Source organism: Peromyscus maniculatus, chromosome 11 (assembly GCF_049852395.1).
Source record: "Peromyscus maniculatus bairdii isolate BWxNUB_F1_BW_parent chromosome 11, HU_Pman_BW_mat_3.1, whole genome shotgun sequence".
Classification (NCBI taxonomy): domain Eukaryota; kingdom Metazoa; phylum Chordata; class Mammalia; order Rodentia; family Cricetidae; genus Peromyscus; species Peromyscus maniculatus.
In genome coordinates this window covers 25,443,651-25,459,803 of record NC_134862.1, presented here as the reverse complement: position 1 = coordinate 25,459,803, position 16,153 = coordinate 25,443,651, and the positions used below count along the sequence as shown (strand labels likewise).

At 32.2% G+C, this 16,153-nt stretch overlaps 1 protein-coding gene across 3 annotated transcripts in view; it reads left to right on the top strand.

Annotated features, from left to right (window-relative positions):
• Cdh19 (cadherin 19) overlaps positions 1-8,191 on the top strand; it is a 139,547-nt gene extending 131,356 nt beyond the window's left edge. For 2 of the 3 annotated variants that reach the window (XM_042257950.2, XM_042257951.2), the window contains exons 11-12: positions 1,155-1,406; positions 6,299-8,191. In XM_042257950.2, coding sequence (XP_042113884.1) covers positions 1,155-1,406; positions 6,299-6,789 — 743 coding nt within the window. In that variant the 3' untranslated portion in view covers positions 6,790-8,191. The remainder of the gene's footprint in view (positions 1-1,154; positions 1,407-6,298) is intronic. The other variant, XM_076547210.1, reaches the window with a different exon arrangement.
• The last annotated feature ends 7,962 nt before the right edge of the window (positions 8,192-16,153 follow it).

The following is a 16,153-nucleotide window of genomic DNA, read 5'->3' as shown; positions in this document are numbered from 1 at the left end:
ATACCTTGGTTTGTTTCTGTTGCTGCAATAAAACACTGACTAAATCCAACTTGGCAAGGACAGGGTTTATTTGCTTGACAGTCCATTTTGGTGGCAGCCAGAGCAGGAGCTTGAATCAGAAAACCACAGAGGCTTACTGGCATGCTTTTTTTTCTGGCTTGCTGCACCCTCTTTCTTAGAAAGCCTAGGCTCATGTGTGTAAAGATGGCATTAGAAGCTTTGGCCCTCCTACGTCTACTTACAATCAAGAAAATGTCTCACAGACATGCTGACAAGCCAAGCAAATTATGGCATTTTTCTGATTGAGGTTCCCTTTTCTCCATTATATCAACTGGAAAACCAAGATTAGCTATCACAGAAGCCTACTCAACATTTAAACAAAACAAATAACAGACACAAAGACCTAGAAAAGAAAACATCATAATATTTTGAGAGAAGACAATTGCATTAGTGAAAATGTTATTCTAAGTATTTGGGATTTTGAGAGAATTTTTACATAAATGGAAGTACTCATTGTTCAGCTACACTGGTACTTTGAAATGTTTGTGAATTATATAACTAATTTCTGTTGTGTTGTCGTCTTGATGAATGAATTGAGATGACAAGTAATGAAGGTATGTTTGGAATTTTATATGAAATACAACTTGGTAAAGTCACAGTAAAATGAATATTCTAATAGGATTTCTCTCCAAAATTGAATTATCTCTTTTTCTAATTAGAATGTATATTATTTAAGAGCACATATTTTTGTAGTTAGGTTACTGAATATCTTATATGTATCCAGGATTTGTGAAATTAATTTGTTCTGAGGGAATGCTAGTCACAAATAATAAAAATAAAGCTGAGAGTCCCACCAGTACATGTCTAATGCTTAACAGCCCCTACCAGTACTGATGCCTGAGTAGAGAAATATTTCCTTTTCTTTGTACTATGCATCTTTGATATTCCCCAGGACCTTTTGGAACTGATTCAAATAATTCTTCTAATTATGTAACTCATTTTCAGAACATTTCAATATGATTTGGGACTGGATATTTTGAATATTTTTATTTGCCTAGTATGATTATATTGAAATGTTTTTGCCCTTAGTATTTGCATAGTACATATTTAGTTTACATTGTTCAAAAAATTGTTAACATGGACTTCTGTTTTAGATAACACAGCCACAATTCTGACAATTAGAACTGGTTTTAGCCTTAAAGAAGAGCCTGTCTTCTCCATGATCATCTTGATTGCTGATAATGGAATCCCATCTCTTACAAGCACAAACACCCTCACTATACAAGTCTGTGACTGTGGAGAAAGTAGAAGCACAGAGATTTGCACTAAGAAGGGACTTCTGTTTCTCATGGGATTCAAAACAGAAGTAATAATTGCCATCCTGGTATGCATTATGGTAATATTTGGTAAGTCAGGTTGAATGGTACAAACTTTCAATTACAAAAGGAACCCTAGGAGGTAGTTATTCTCTACATGTGTTTATTATCTCTAAACATATTCAAGTTTAAAACCAAATACAGTTGGTTTTCAATTCATTGTATTTATTGTGTGATTTGATCCTTAACCACAACTTATTAAATTGTCTGGTTTTCTCTATATTATATAAGTGAGTAAACTAAAATTCAGCACCTACCAGAATAAGGAAGAATTGAAACACAATACAAGAAATACATATTTTGTCAAGGGTTCTGTAGCAATTAAGGATTTACTGAAACTCTGTGTCTTGAAAATACCAGTAGGCACCACTTCTGCATCTGAACAGGGCACCATGAGCAGTACTTTGAAGACCGCATTTCCAAGCGTGTATTACGTTGCTATTTCTAATGGCCACACATTGTATAATCCATCACATGGGCTTATTCCTGATGCATTACAACGTTTTCCCATGTACTGCTTGTAAACAGTGAATACATTCTTTGATGTAGCCAATCACTCTCTGCCTTTTTGAGCTCTTCATCTAACTGAGGTCATCCTGTATTTGTCTTTGTGCAGCTGCATTTTGTCATTTGAAGTAATGACTTCCAGGATCTTCCATATTGCTGCAATGGCAGAATGACTTTCAAAAACTATTTCTTTTATTTTTTGAGATATTAATATAGTTATATCATTTTATGAATCTCTTTCCACTTCCCATTTACCCTTCAAGTTTAAAACCAAATACAGTTGGTTTTCAGTTCATTACATTTATTGTGTGATTTGATCCTTTAACCACAACTTATTAAATTGGATGGTTTTCTCTATATTATATAAGTGAATAAACTAAAATTCATCACCTACCAGAATAATGAAGAATTGAAACACAATACAAAAAAAACATATGTATATACATGTTCTGAAACACACAAATATAACCTTCTCAATCTGTATAATTTTGCTTTTATGTGTGTTTTGATGGATGACTGTTTGGTATTTGACAACCAAGTGGTATGGGTCTTTAGTTTTAAAGTGATTAAATATTCCTATTTAAGTTAAAATTAATTGAGATCATCTCTCTCTCTCTCTCTCTCTCTCACTATATATATATATTAATTTATTTGATTAAATACACAATGATTATATGTATATCAAAATTTCAATTTAATGACTGCCTTTTATTTTATTTTGTTTTGTTCATATTTTCAGGTATACCTGTTTTTTTAGAGAGCATTTTTCCTGTGCTTAAGCCTCTGTCCTTTAAAGAAAACCCCAATTCTGCTCCACTAAAAAGAGACATGCTCTAGACAATAAATTAAAAAAAACACTTTTATTTTTCTCTTTAAAACTTAGAGAATACTTTTTGCAATAATAAAAAAATGATGGCGTGGAATGTAAAAGACGGAGTATCTAAAGCACTGAACAGAAAGAAATCTCAGTAAAATCACTCTAATTTTAAGTGTTGACTTATTATTGTTCCTTTTGTCAGCATGCAATTTGTACTCATTTTAAAGATGACAACAGTGAATTGTAAAATGTCTTAAGTGGAATTTAAATCTGCATATTATTCATTGATTGTGCCTATATTCCTTCACTTTTCTGACTTCTATACCCTGATCTTTCTTCACAAGTAACTTTACCCAAGATGATACAACTTAAATGAATGTAGAGGGCAGTCATTTTTGATGAAATATTGGATACCAACCACACTGCTCACTCAGGCTGAAACACTACAGGGGTAGCTGTAATTTGTTCAATGTGTCTTTTCCAGACATTCAACATCTCTTGTTTCTATGTCACAGCCTAACAACATAACTTTACAAAACACTGTAAAAATATAATCTTTTGGATCCAGCTTTAACTTTGCATATTATTTTCAGAGACTTTTAGAAAAACAGAAGAATCCTAAGATGTTCAATGTATTCAGATATAATTCAGCAATAGCACTAACCTAAGCCTGGACTCCACAAACAACAACTCACAATTTCAAGTCAAAAGACATATGACATATTTTGTTGATGGGAGATGTGGGTCAACAAAAATTTTTGGCAGATTTTCATAAATGTTTCAATTAACATTAGAAAGTCATGTATTGGAGGCATTTTTAATCTACTGTTTTTAGTATAGGAACTGAAATTATATGATGGCAATTTATGTAGAAATTTCAATTCTAAAATAATACATATATTCTTTTTACTTTTAATTTACTTCATTTGAAAGCATAATTATGACCAATACTTATAATTTCATATAATAGCATATGATTATTTTAATAATTTAAAATTTCTAATACTTCTAAGGATATCTTCTTATGCAATAAGGGTCCAGAATTTACTCTTCTTAACTCACCATTTACATAATATAATACCTTCTAGGATCATTCATGTTGTAGAGGTATTTCCTTAATTTTTAAAGGGCAGTAATTGAGGTGATCTCTGCAGGTGTTAGTCAGCAAAATGAAATGCAAATAGATGAGACTGAAAACTCAGATTGGATTGTCTTTGTCAACCTGTATCAAAACTTCTGGGGAGTCTGATACCAGGTTCTTTATTGTCAGCAAATTTAAGCACAGTATAATTTGGAATAAAAGTTTCATGGTATAATTCAGTCATTGGTGCTCAAGGAAGCCTGATTACATTGAAACTTAAATCATGATACATGTCATTTCTTTCTAGAAGAAAGGTTCTACAAATAGGCTACCTATAGTAGCTTAAAGTCTGGGGAAGGATCTGATCTGATATCAGTCATACAGATAGCAAAGAAATCATTTAGGCTTTTAGCCACCTCTGGTCCTGGTTGTGGAAGTTTGGGGAAGGCTACAGGATTTTTAAGAGACATTTAGATTACTAACCACCTCTGGTCTTGTTTTGGTTATTGGAGGTTGATATTGGCTGGATCAACAGATAACATCGATCACCAGGCTGCTAATCATCTCCAATTCCTAGCTTTCTGGATATAAGAACAAGTTTTACATCCAGTCCTCATATGCTTAACATTCTCAGTTTTTCTGGATATGTGGGCCCAAGTACCTTTGTGCTACACTCCCAACAATTAATATTCCACTCTCTGTACAAACACACACACACACACACACACACACACACACACACACACACACACTAATACAACATAGTAATTGGACTCCAGAGTCTTCTTTATCTATGGTGACAATTGTTAGAGGGCACATAAAAGCTTAGCTTTCTTCAGCTCTGTTGATGTTTCAACATTCAAGAGCAATTGTTGCTCTTACAGAGATCCAGTTTCTAGTATACCCTGTACCCCCATGGTTTACAGCTACCTGTAATCCTGTCTCCATAGAGATCTGATTCACTATTCTGGCCTTCTCAGGTACCTGTACATAGACTTACAAAAATGTAAGCATAATATTTATACACATAAATATAAATAAATCTTTATAAAAACTTTCAGTTATCAGTTGACATAGCTACCATATGTATAAATAATCAAATTAGTGTTTCATTTTGAATTTTTATAAGATTCTGAAAGTCTTTATCTTATAGCTTTTTAAACCTTTTGGTAAAAGTCAGCTGCAAAAATATGATGTCCTTGACTTTTCTTCTTTTTCACGGTAGACTTATTGATCCAATCTCTTTTCTTTTGAATTTGCCTGAATATTTCTCATTTCTCCTCAGTATGGTCTCGGTAGGTTATATGTTATAGGAATTCATTTTTCCCACATTGTCCAACTCATCAATATGTAATTGTTCACAGTGATCTTTCACAATTCCATGTTTTCTGTTATATCAGCTACAATGTCTCATTTTTCTAATTTATTTGGGTACTGTCTCCATTTTCTACAAGAAATATTACCCAGCATTTATCTCTTGGTTATAATTTTAATAAGTTCACCTCATATTTATTTCAAAGACTGACTGCAATAGAAAACACTGAGGAGGTACATGAGATCCAAAGCCAATGAAGGATTGATTATGGTTGAAACACAAACACAACCCCCCAAAATATGTGTTATATTTAGTTATTCTGTTTTTAAATTAAAAACATATTCTGAAATTGTTCAATTTCTGCATGTTTTAAAAATTATCTCCAATATAGCTGCTAATCAGTAGTATGGTTCATATACCTGTTAATTTAGATTTTCTGAAACTACTTTTATATCACAAAATCCAAATGAGAATGCTGTTTGAATTATTTTTGTATATAGGTGTCTTCTCTCTTCCTGGAGATATGATGTGATGACCTTATACTTTCTGTTTCTCACTTGTAATATATCATTAATGATAATATATGATTTTCATAAGAATGAAGTCTACCAGTAAATATTAAGCTTTTATAACAAGGTCTGGTATGTAATAAAATTGTATAAATATGTGCATATATATGTACAGTTTGTAGTCTGTTCATACTATAAATATATAGTAAAAATGTATAGTAGTCAATAAGTATATATATGTAATATATAGTAGTCTACATAAGATATATATAGTAGTCTATAAATACTAACTTCAAAAATAATTGTGCCATGAGTTTGCCTCAAAGAATATCAAGTGGTTCCTTTTCAGAAATTCTATTATCATGGATCATTAGACACTACATACATTCAGTCTGGAAAAGATTCTACTATTTTACTTTGTTCTTTTAAGTACTGGAATAAGAATTAACTTACATTTTGAGTTTAAAATTGAGTAAGAGACAAAACAGTTCCCACTTTTTTCTTTGCACGTTCCTCTAAACCATCAGCCAGAATCATGGCTGTGCTTCAAATATCATTTTTCTTTATCTTACTCATTTCCTTAGAGTCATCGAGTTTAGGGTGATTTCTTGAATTTGTGTCAAAGGCAAAGACTGCAAAATTGACACCATGCTCCATTAGTTAATTTATATTCATCTGTCCTTTTTTCACCAGGGTTTATCATTTTGATGCTGGCTATGAAGCAGCGAAGAAAGCAAACGCTTATTCCAGAGAAAAGTGAAGAATTTGGAGAGAATATATTTTGCTTTGATGATGAAGGCGGTGGAGAAGAAGATTCAGATGCCTTTGATGTTGTCGAGTTGAGAAGCAGCATGGTCATGAGGGAAAGAAAGCCTCGCAAAAGCAAGAGCATGGAGATAAGGAGCCTGTACAGGCAGTCCCTGCAGGTCGGGCCAGACAGTGCCGTATTCCGACAATTCATCTTAGAGAAGCTAGAAGAAGCAAACACAGATCCATGTGCTCCACCCTTTGACTCACTGCAGACCTTTGCTTTTGAAGGCACAGGGTCATCAAGTGGCTCTCTGAGCTCCATAGGATCCAGAGACACTGATCAGGAAGACAATTTTGATTATCTTAACGACTTGGGACCTCGTTTTAAAAGATTAGCATGTATGTTTGGTTCTGCAATGCAACCAAACAATTAAGGCTTCCCTATATCAACATGCAAGAAGTATTAAGGTGTATATACATGAAATGGTAGGCTTCTGGTAAAATTGCAATCTCTGGCTTTCTGTCTAGTAGGAGCTCTTTATGTAGAATTATGATCTTTTAAAATACACACTTGTGGATATTTCCAGTTCAACACAGAGGTTGGGAGGGATAAAACTAATCATATTTTAGATAACGCTGCAAGCCACCCTAGTGTATCCCTGAGATGGTTCTCTAGAATTTTTTCATGTAATCCAATGCAAATTCTCAACAATTCAGAAGGGGAAAATAAGAAATGCACCAAATAAAGCCATCTGCTCAGTTTTTTATCTGTCCATTCTTTTACAAAGTAAGAATGAAGCCTCTATGTGTATTAAATTCCTGGAACCTTGCAAAGATCAATTCTAAGACCTGGGAGAAATGTGAGTGGTTTCATAAAGAGTTAAAAATATTGCCTTATATGTTAGCAGTTTTCTGATTGAGATTCTATGAATCATTTTATTTTGCAACTTTTAAATTTTTGCCAAGATTACACTTTACTACTCTGAATTTGGCTATCTATGCAATACATGAATTAATCACAGTTACCTAGTAACTCACATTATTTCACGTCTTCTGAGTTTGTATAACAAAGGGAATCAGAAGGTATTCTTAGAGACTTCTCAGAGTTTAATTTCCTAGCAACTCCAAATGCCAATTCTTTTCATGAAAAAATACAATAACCAAATTCAGGTCAACATTCACTTGTGATTAAATTAATGCTTTTGTAACTCATGGGAAGTTCAGAAATTCTTAAGTATGTTCTGCTTTCTACTAAAATTGTAATAGCCAAATGACAGCAGTATTGTATTCAAATTTGAATTACTATTTACTACAAATGTTACAATCATCTGCTCTGTGTTTCACTATTGGTATAAATAAAACATGATGTCACTCTCTGCATTTCTTTTACTGTTAGGAGCTTATCATGTGACAGGTCACTCAGTGCCATTAGCTCTTATTGTATTTGAAATCAGATGCAATGGAAACTCCTCATCATAGCATTATGGAGGAGTAAATGCTAAGGTGTCAGACATACAACTTTAACATAAATTAGATTATAAGGTAATAAAACATGGTATTTTTAATTGACTTTTCAATAATGTTTCTTATATCAAAATTATGGAGTCAAAATTGATATTTAATATAAAATAATGCAGTGAGTACAATGTTCTTCACATTGTTTTGAAAGACTATTTTTATTTAATAGTGTAAACCTTGAACTGAAGTATGTATATTTATATGAAATATTTTAAGTGATTTTGTATGGATTAGGGCAGATGAATAGTATTTTTCTTTGTATTCTGAGACTGAAATATCTATATCAAATAATAAAAAAATATAGATTTGAAACTGGAATCATTTTGTTTGTGCCACAGATATCATTACCTTGTAAGAACATGAAACAGTCATATTTGAAATACAACAGTTAAGACAGTAAAAGTAGATGAGACATTGCAAGCTACACTAGATCATTATACATTAATATAATATTGTTTTGCTCTTGGGAAAAATACAGAATAGCTAGGAGGTGTTAGCATGCACCTTTAATCCCAGCACTCAGATCTCTGTGAGTTCAAGGCCAAAATGTTCTAGAGTGAGTTCCAGGACAGCCAGATCTACACAGAGAAACTCTGTCTCAAACATAAGAAAAAAAGTACAAAACAAAAATATTATCAAAAAAACCAAAACATATAATTCATATGGAGATGTATGCATTGGAAATTTATTATTCTTATCACATTGGCCTATTCCTCAATCATATATTGTACAAATTGTAAAGAATAAAATCAATCCTTTAATGGCTATTTCATAAATTTTAAAATGAGTATAATGGAATCCTTGCTGAGGAACTGAAAAGTATGTAAAAAAAGATAATTAAATACAAAGATAATAGAGTCAAGAAAAGAAATTAAACATGATAATCACAGCAGAGATTTTATGTATTAATCCCCTGGTCATCTGTATGAACAACTTATATACATGATATAAATTATATAACAATGTGTTTATAATAGTTCATGACTAGTTACTCTGTGGAGATTTGTTAAAAACACACTGTGCTTTATATAATTATAGGATTGTCAAATGCAGGATACACTGGGAAATTTTCTCATTATATTCATAATTGTTAGTTAAAACACATACCACTTTTAGCCATCTCAGGGAATTTTATCTAGGACTAGGGAATTTATAAACTGCTAGAACAATAATGGGCAATATTGTAATTGTTTATCTTCTGCTTAAACATAAGTGCTGCAAAAGTTCAGCTATCTGCCATGTTGAACACATATTACATGATTTGGAATATTTTAATAAAATCTAAATTAACATATATAGTTATGCATATATTTTCTCTTTATATTAACAATCTTTTTACTCATCTCACAATCTTACACATAAGCTTCAAATTTCCATTGTTTAAAATAAACAATATTTAAAGTTACTTAAAAAGAATATAAGCAGTACTACATTTCTCAGAACATATTTTGTGCCTCTTGATATGAGTATGAATAACTTTATTTTAATTTAGCTAATTGTGTGAACATTGTCTGATTTTTGTGAAGCTTTCTTTATAATCTAAAGCACAGTAACTTGTTTGTAGCTCCAAGTCAAGCAAAGTTATGAGTTTTCAATAAACAGGGGCTTTTGAAATTCCAGCTTTAGAAATACTGCAAAGACAGTAGAATCTAAGAAGAAGCTTAAAGTCATTCAATCAGAGAATGTTTCACATGGGTAAATAATAGCCATAAAGTCCTTGAGATGGGACTCTGGAAATATGATGCACTCTCGGAGAGACCAATCATAGGCTCAGTATCTTCCTAGTACACAAAGGCAGTAGGATTAAAAAAGCTCCAGCATATTTATAGTGATCTTAACTCTCCTCTTCCCACCTCACTCTGTGCTTCAGAGGACCATGAGCAGTGGCTACATAGTACAGGACACACATTTTACTAACCTTGAAGAACTGATGAGGTCTTCTACAATATAGTAAATGAATTCCTGTGAATGTTTGAAAATAACCAAGAGCTGCGGTGCATTCTAAGTAATATTTGGCCCCTTTGGGTATCACAGCAATCAATGAAAAGATATCTACACCTGAATAAAGAAAAACATTGTATTGATGATTCACTTCTAGTTAAAAATTAATAAGAAGACTTTATATATTATATCATTCAAATTCTATAAAATAGAATTCCAATAACAATTCAAAATTCCATTTGCTATTTAAAACCTAAGCAAGAATTCAAATAAAATATAATTAAATTAGTCATAGAATAGGTCAGATCATAGTAAAATAGTTTACTCAATTTTATTCCATGCACTTCTTCTATTCATATTGATATTTAAAATATGACCTATATTAGTAACTTTTACAGTATAAAATTATATAGTTATGGTATGCATAAAGCTTGAAATGGTAATTCAAATAGTTCATGAGTAAAGAAGTAAGAAAATCAAAAGAAGTTTAATACCATGAAGAAAGTGGAGTACCTCTCTGTATTAATTTTAAGCATTTCCATAATTTGCCTTATTTGTATGCTAGATAAATGGTCTGTAAAGTTTACTTTTAATTATTTTCTAGCTCCTAACATTTTTGCTGTCTAACCTTGGGCAAATTATTTAAAACATTTTCCCTTGACACCTAGATCTATGCAATGGGAATATTAAGAATGCATGAAACTTTCGTAAAATCCAGCTGAATTTCTAATATACAAGGAATGCATGTATTATATTATACTATACCCAAAATATGTATACATGATACACATAATGCACAGCAGATATTGCACATATTTACCTGCTGTTATTACTGAAATAATGACAATTATTAATTATTAATGTTAGCTTCAGGAAGACCTAGATATACCTCTTTATGTAGCTACTAGAATTAAAATGGATTAGAAAAAAATAAGAAAATGAGTTAATTTGGGACAATAATTTGCTTGCTTTTCTTTTCTGCTCCCTCCCATTGTTCCCCCAGGGTATTATTTCATTATTACCAAAGGAAGAAATTAATTGCTTTTATTATACATTATGCATGGAATTTTCTGTTGGAAAATAATTTCTCTATGGCACTTATCTGGGAGAGAATATAGAAAGTTATGCACCAACCAACCTTTTATACAACTTATTCTGATATACATATTTTATAAACAAATCTCTTAAAGTAGAGCTGGTATTGTTCACTTTGCAAGTGATGGAAGAACTGACTTATGTAGGAATTGTATTAGAACTACATGAAAGAAAGGAACAGAAATTTGCTAATTCATCTAATAGTGTTTCTGGCAAATGTGTTGCCCATGTCTGACATTTGTTATTCATAGTTCTCCATTTATGATTTTTGAAAAAATTGTTAAATTGGAAGTCAATTGTTTTCACCTGTGACATGACAAAAAGAAACTTTCATCCCTAAATTAAGTTTATCCTTCCTGTTCTCTTTGAAATACATTAGATTACACATTGCCATATGTTCTGAAATTTGGAAATTTCCACCATCTTTCTCATGTCTGAGCCAGTGCTGCAACTTTTAGGTAGTAGTTTAGAATGTAAAACACCTCAAAATTCAGAAAATTTCTTATTATCACAAATGACATCTATGCTATTCAGGAAGACTACTCGGTAAAGTCAATTATCTATGCTATCTCTATTTAAAACTAGCACATTTTTAATAATATCAAATTGGCATGCAGAGTAATGCATCCAAATATTTGAAAATATTTTGAACTGTAATAATTATATAATAGATGTATATTGACTATTATATATTTATTAATAATATTCTATAACTATTGCATATCATAAAAATCTTTCCAATACTATAATTTACATGAGCAAAAAGGTCTTTTCTTTATAACATATCAGGTATTTCCATATTATTTTATATTTGTATTATTGGTAAATAGGCACTATTCTCTTAAATACAATGATATTGGTAGATCTGTGAAAATTCAAGCTTGTTTTCACTTATTCTAAATAAAATGATAAACAAGAAAACACCATTTTGTTAATAAAGTATCAAATATCAAGTATATTATACTTCTAGTATCTATTTTACATGTAGATTTACTGAGCATCTTCATGTAAATAGGTAGATATTCATATGTATGAGGTATTTTTGTTTTTGAGACAAAGACTCCTCTAACTAACACTGGCCATAAATTTGTTGTGTAGCCAGAAATGATCTTGCACCTCTGATCTACCTACCATCACCTACTATTTGCTGAGAATATAGCAACATACCACACTGCCTAATTTGGGAAGTGCAGGAGATCTAATCCATATCTAATCTCTCTCTATGTGTGTAGGCCAGAGCATGTTTAGACCAATAGCACAAGTCCATGTAAACTAAAGAGAAACAGATGCTCCTCTGTAAAGTAGAGAGTAAGCTGTGTCATGTTCAAATTCAGTATCACTCTGGCACTCACATCTGAAGCCCACAGGTTTCCTTCAGTTCAGTTCCAGGGATGCCTAATTATAAGTAAATATATAATTATAATACATAATTATACATACTTTCCAAATAATTGAGAAAGTGCCTGTGTTTGAAATATATTTCAAAATTTCATAATCCTATAAATGTGTCCATTAGCTTATTTGATTAGAGAAAATAAACGTAGTTGATTAGAGAATGTAAATTTACAAGAAAAGCTGAAGGGAATTTGGTATTTGGTTCTGTGAATGATACGATGCTAGTCTTGCAGCTAGGTAAGTGTTTTTATCAAATTAACTACATCCCCATCTCCTGAAGAGAATTTTTACTAAATAAATATTGCTGTGTCTTGTGTGAGAAAATATTTGTCACAGAAAACCCCCCTAACATAACTGAAGACTCAAGGGAACTTTGTCCTTGGATCTTTGTGCAAAACGTGAAGGCAGTTCAGAATGGCTGAGGGTCTCCTTCCCAGCACTTGAAACTGTCAATACAACATTGATGAGGCTTTCTGAGTCTTGGTATTTCGGCTTTTTCTTAGCCTGTAAGTTACATTAGCCTTTCTCCAACAGGGAGTACATCAGCTCAGGGCATTGGCTACCCTTGTGCCAATGTCAACATTACCTGCTGCCTGCCTCAGAAGAGGAGAAAGTAAGAGAATGTCAACAGGAAACAGCACCAGCATACACAGACTTTTATATTATGTTAGAATCCTAAGTTTTGACAATTTCCACATTTTTGTTTTTATTTTATTTTGGTTTGTTTTTTGCTTTTGTTTATAATAGTAATAAATGTCAATTAACAAATTCATTAAATATGTAGACATTGTACACGCCTTTAATCCCAGCACTCGGGAGGCAGAGGCAGGCGGATCTCTGTGAGTTCGAGGCCAGCCTGGGCTACCAAGTGAGTTCCAGGAAAGGTGCAAAGCTACACAGAGAAACCCTGTCTTGAAAAAACCAATATATATATATATATATATATATATATATATATATATATATATATATATATATATATATAGACATTGCTAGTACCAAGAGTAATAGCTTTGCTTTTATGGATGAATCATGACAGAGAATTGGCATTTCAGATCACATAGTGCTTGCAATTGTAAAGTTCTGATATTGTGCAATGTGTTTTTTTTCCAAACAAGTGCTGTGCAAGCCAGTGGAACTGTGAGATTTGAAATGAAAGATTTTGAAGGTAGAGTCTTCATTCCATGCTGATTCTTGCTTCACCACATGCTGAGCCATTCCAAAAGCTAAGTAACACGGTTATAGCAGGTATGCCACTGCCGAGTGTGGAAGCAAGCCCCATAGTTCACTCTCCTAATTACTTTCATTTATTTTCATACTGTATATATATAACATTCTGTTATAACTGCTAATGACTTCTCTTGAAGTTTGAAAGCTTAGAAGAAATGAATATATATAGATGTAACCAACCGTCTTATTAAATAAGAAACACAGAAACAATGTAAAAGAGAAAGCCGAGAGGTCAGAGCTCAGAGCTAAAATCGCACCCTTCCGCCTGCAGTGTCCCAGCTTCCCAAAAGAGGGCTATATCCTGTCTGTACGTCTTTTTGATAGTATTATTGTTCTGCCTTCTCATTGGTTGTAAACCCAAACACGTGACTGCCTCATCACTGTCTGAATGTACAGCCCCCTAGGTCTTAAAGGCATATGTCTCCAATGCTGGCTGTATCCCTGAACACACAGAGATTTATGGGATTAAAGGCGTGTGCCACTACCGCCACACTCTGTCTATGGCTCTAATAGCTCTGACCCCCGGGGAACTTTATTTATTAACATACAATCAAAATCACATTTCAGTACAATTAGAATACCACCACATTTGCCCTTTTCTATTTTAATAAAAAGAAAAAAAAGCAAAAGGTTATAACTAACAAAAGAAAAACTATATACAAAGTACAATAACTATATACAATATATACAAGTAATAAATACCAAAACAGGTATTTGACAAATCAGAGAAAATAATTCCATTATCTATCCTATTTTGGTAAATCGAAGATGTATCTAATGCACTTTCTATCCTAATAAATTTTCAACTATAACTAACTAATCTTCAACCATAACTAACTAATCTTCAATTCCCTCAGAGACCCAAGAAGGGAATAATATTAGCTAACAAAAATAAAAACAGGAAGTGCATGCAAGCAACTTCCAAAAAATTTGTGAGTTGACAGAAACAGCCAGTTGCCTGGGCAGTCACCTGAGGTTTCTCCGCAGTGTTGGGGCATCATCTTCAGCCTATAGGCTTAGTGTATCTGACAGACTCATTTGTGATGTAGGATGTACACAAGGTCAACAGTTCAACCTCACATTGGGTGAGAGCAGTCCATGTACCAGAAACACCTGAATTCCACTAGTGTGCTGTCATGATTCAGGATTTTAAATTCTGGAAATTGTTGACAGTTTTTTAATTCAGCTGTTCATTCTTCTTGGCTGTGTATATATGGCTTCATCTCACCAAATATACCTGAAACAGATAGTCCCTTTGAGAGACTTTGAGGGAACCACAACAAAATCATCACCTTCATGAGAAATTTGGTAAGTTCTTTTTCTCCATGCTTTCCCTTAATGCAAGTAGAAATGATTCACCTTGTGGCTCTTATAATTAGCCTTTGTCCTAAGAGGTATCCCTATATTAAAGAATATCAGAATAATGATGATTTTTAAATATCATATCTATTATGGTTTACATTAGTAATTCAGCAAGGGATATTGGTTAGAAAGCTCAGGTAAGGAGAAAGAGTCCCTGGGGCAGTCTAGCATGGAGTTCATATTCTTAATATTTTCAAAAGTGACATATTATATAATTAAACTGCATAAAGAAATGTATGACACAATATGTCTATGTAGTGTTCCTTAGCCACAAACAAAAATAAAATTAAAAAGGGAAGAAATGATATGCAATGTAAATTTTGGCAAATTTCATTGCTTACTCAATAAATTAGAGAGTTTCACTGGAGTGAAATTTAATATTTTTAATTGGTATTTTTGAGATTTTATTATCTTGTTCCATATTCTAAAAAGCCTATGTGTTTACACATATGCCATTGTAAGGAGGAGATCACACTAGCAGATGGTAAGAATACAACCTTATGACAGGTTCATTTTAGTTTCCAGGACACCAGCATGCATAAAACATGAAATTCAACTGTTTATCGCTCTGAATATAGTTACAGAAGAATTAACACCTACAACACTTCTGTAAATGCTGAGAAAACCAAACATCTCAAAATCCCTTCAGACTAAAAGTTGATATACTACTAAAGACATGGGTTGACAACATTTTAATTGCCACATCAGGGAGGATAAACAAGAAAAACACCAAGAGGCCAGGGGAAATTATAGATGAGACTCTACAGCCATTAACTATGCTGAAGAAGATACAGCAATTATGATTTGGGGTTTTGTTTTGTGGTTGTTGTTATTTTTCTTTGTTTGGGTACTTACCACAAGTTATTAAAAAGAGTAATTATATTTCTATTTACTATAATATATATATTTGTTTAAACTCCTCAAAATATTATTACATTCATTATTTAAATATTAAATGTGATTAAAATATTTTTGTACGTTTTCTTAACTTTAATTCTATTTTTGTATTAGAATTTCTTTATTTCTTTCCCATATTTTAATTTATAAAAAATAAAATATTTTGTTTTCTGAAAATTTTTTTCATGTGAATGTGTTAGTGTATCAGTGAAGTGATTATTCTGAAATCATGAGAAAAAAAGATACTCCTTTATATTTTCTCTCTCAGGTGTTTAATGACAGCACTAATAAATGAACAGAAATATTTTGAGTAATTACTTAAGAATTATGTTGAATGGATTTGTTTTCAGTAACGGATAC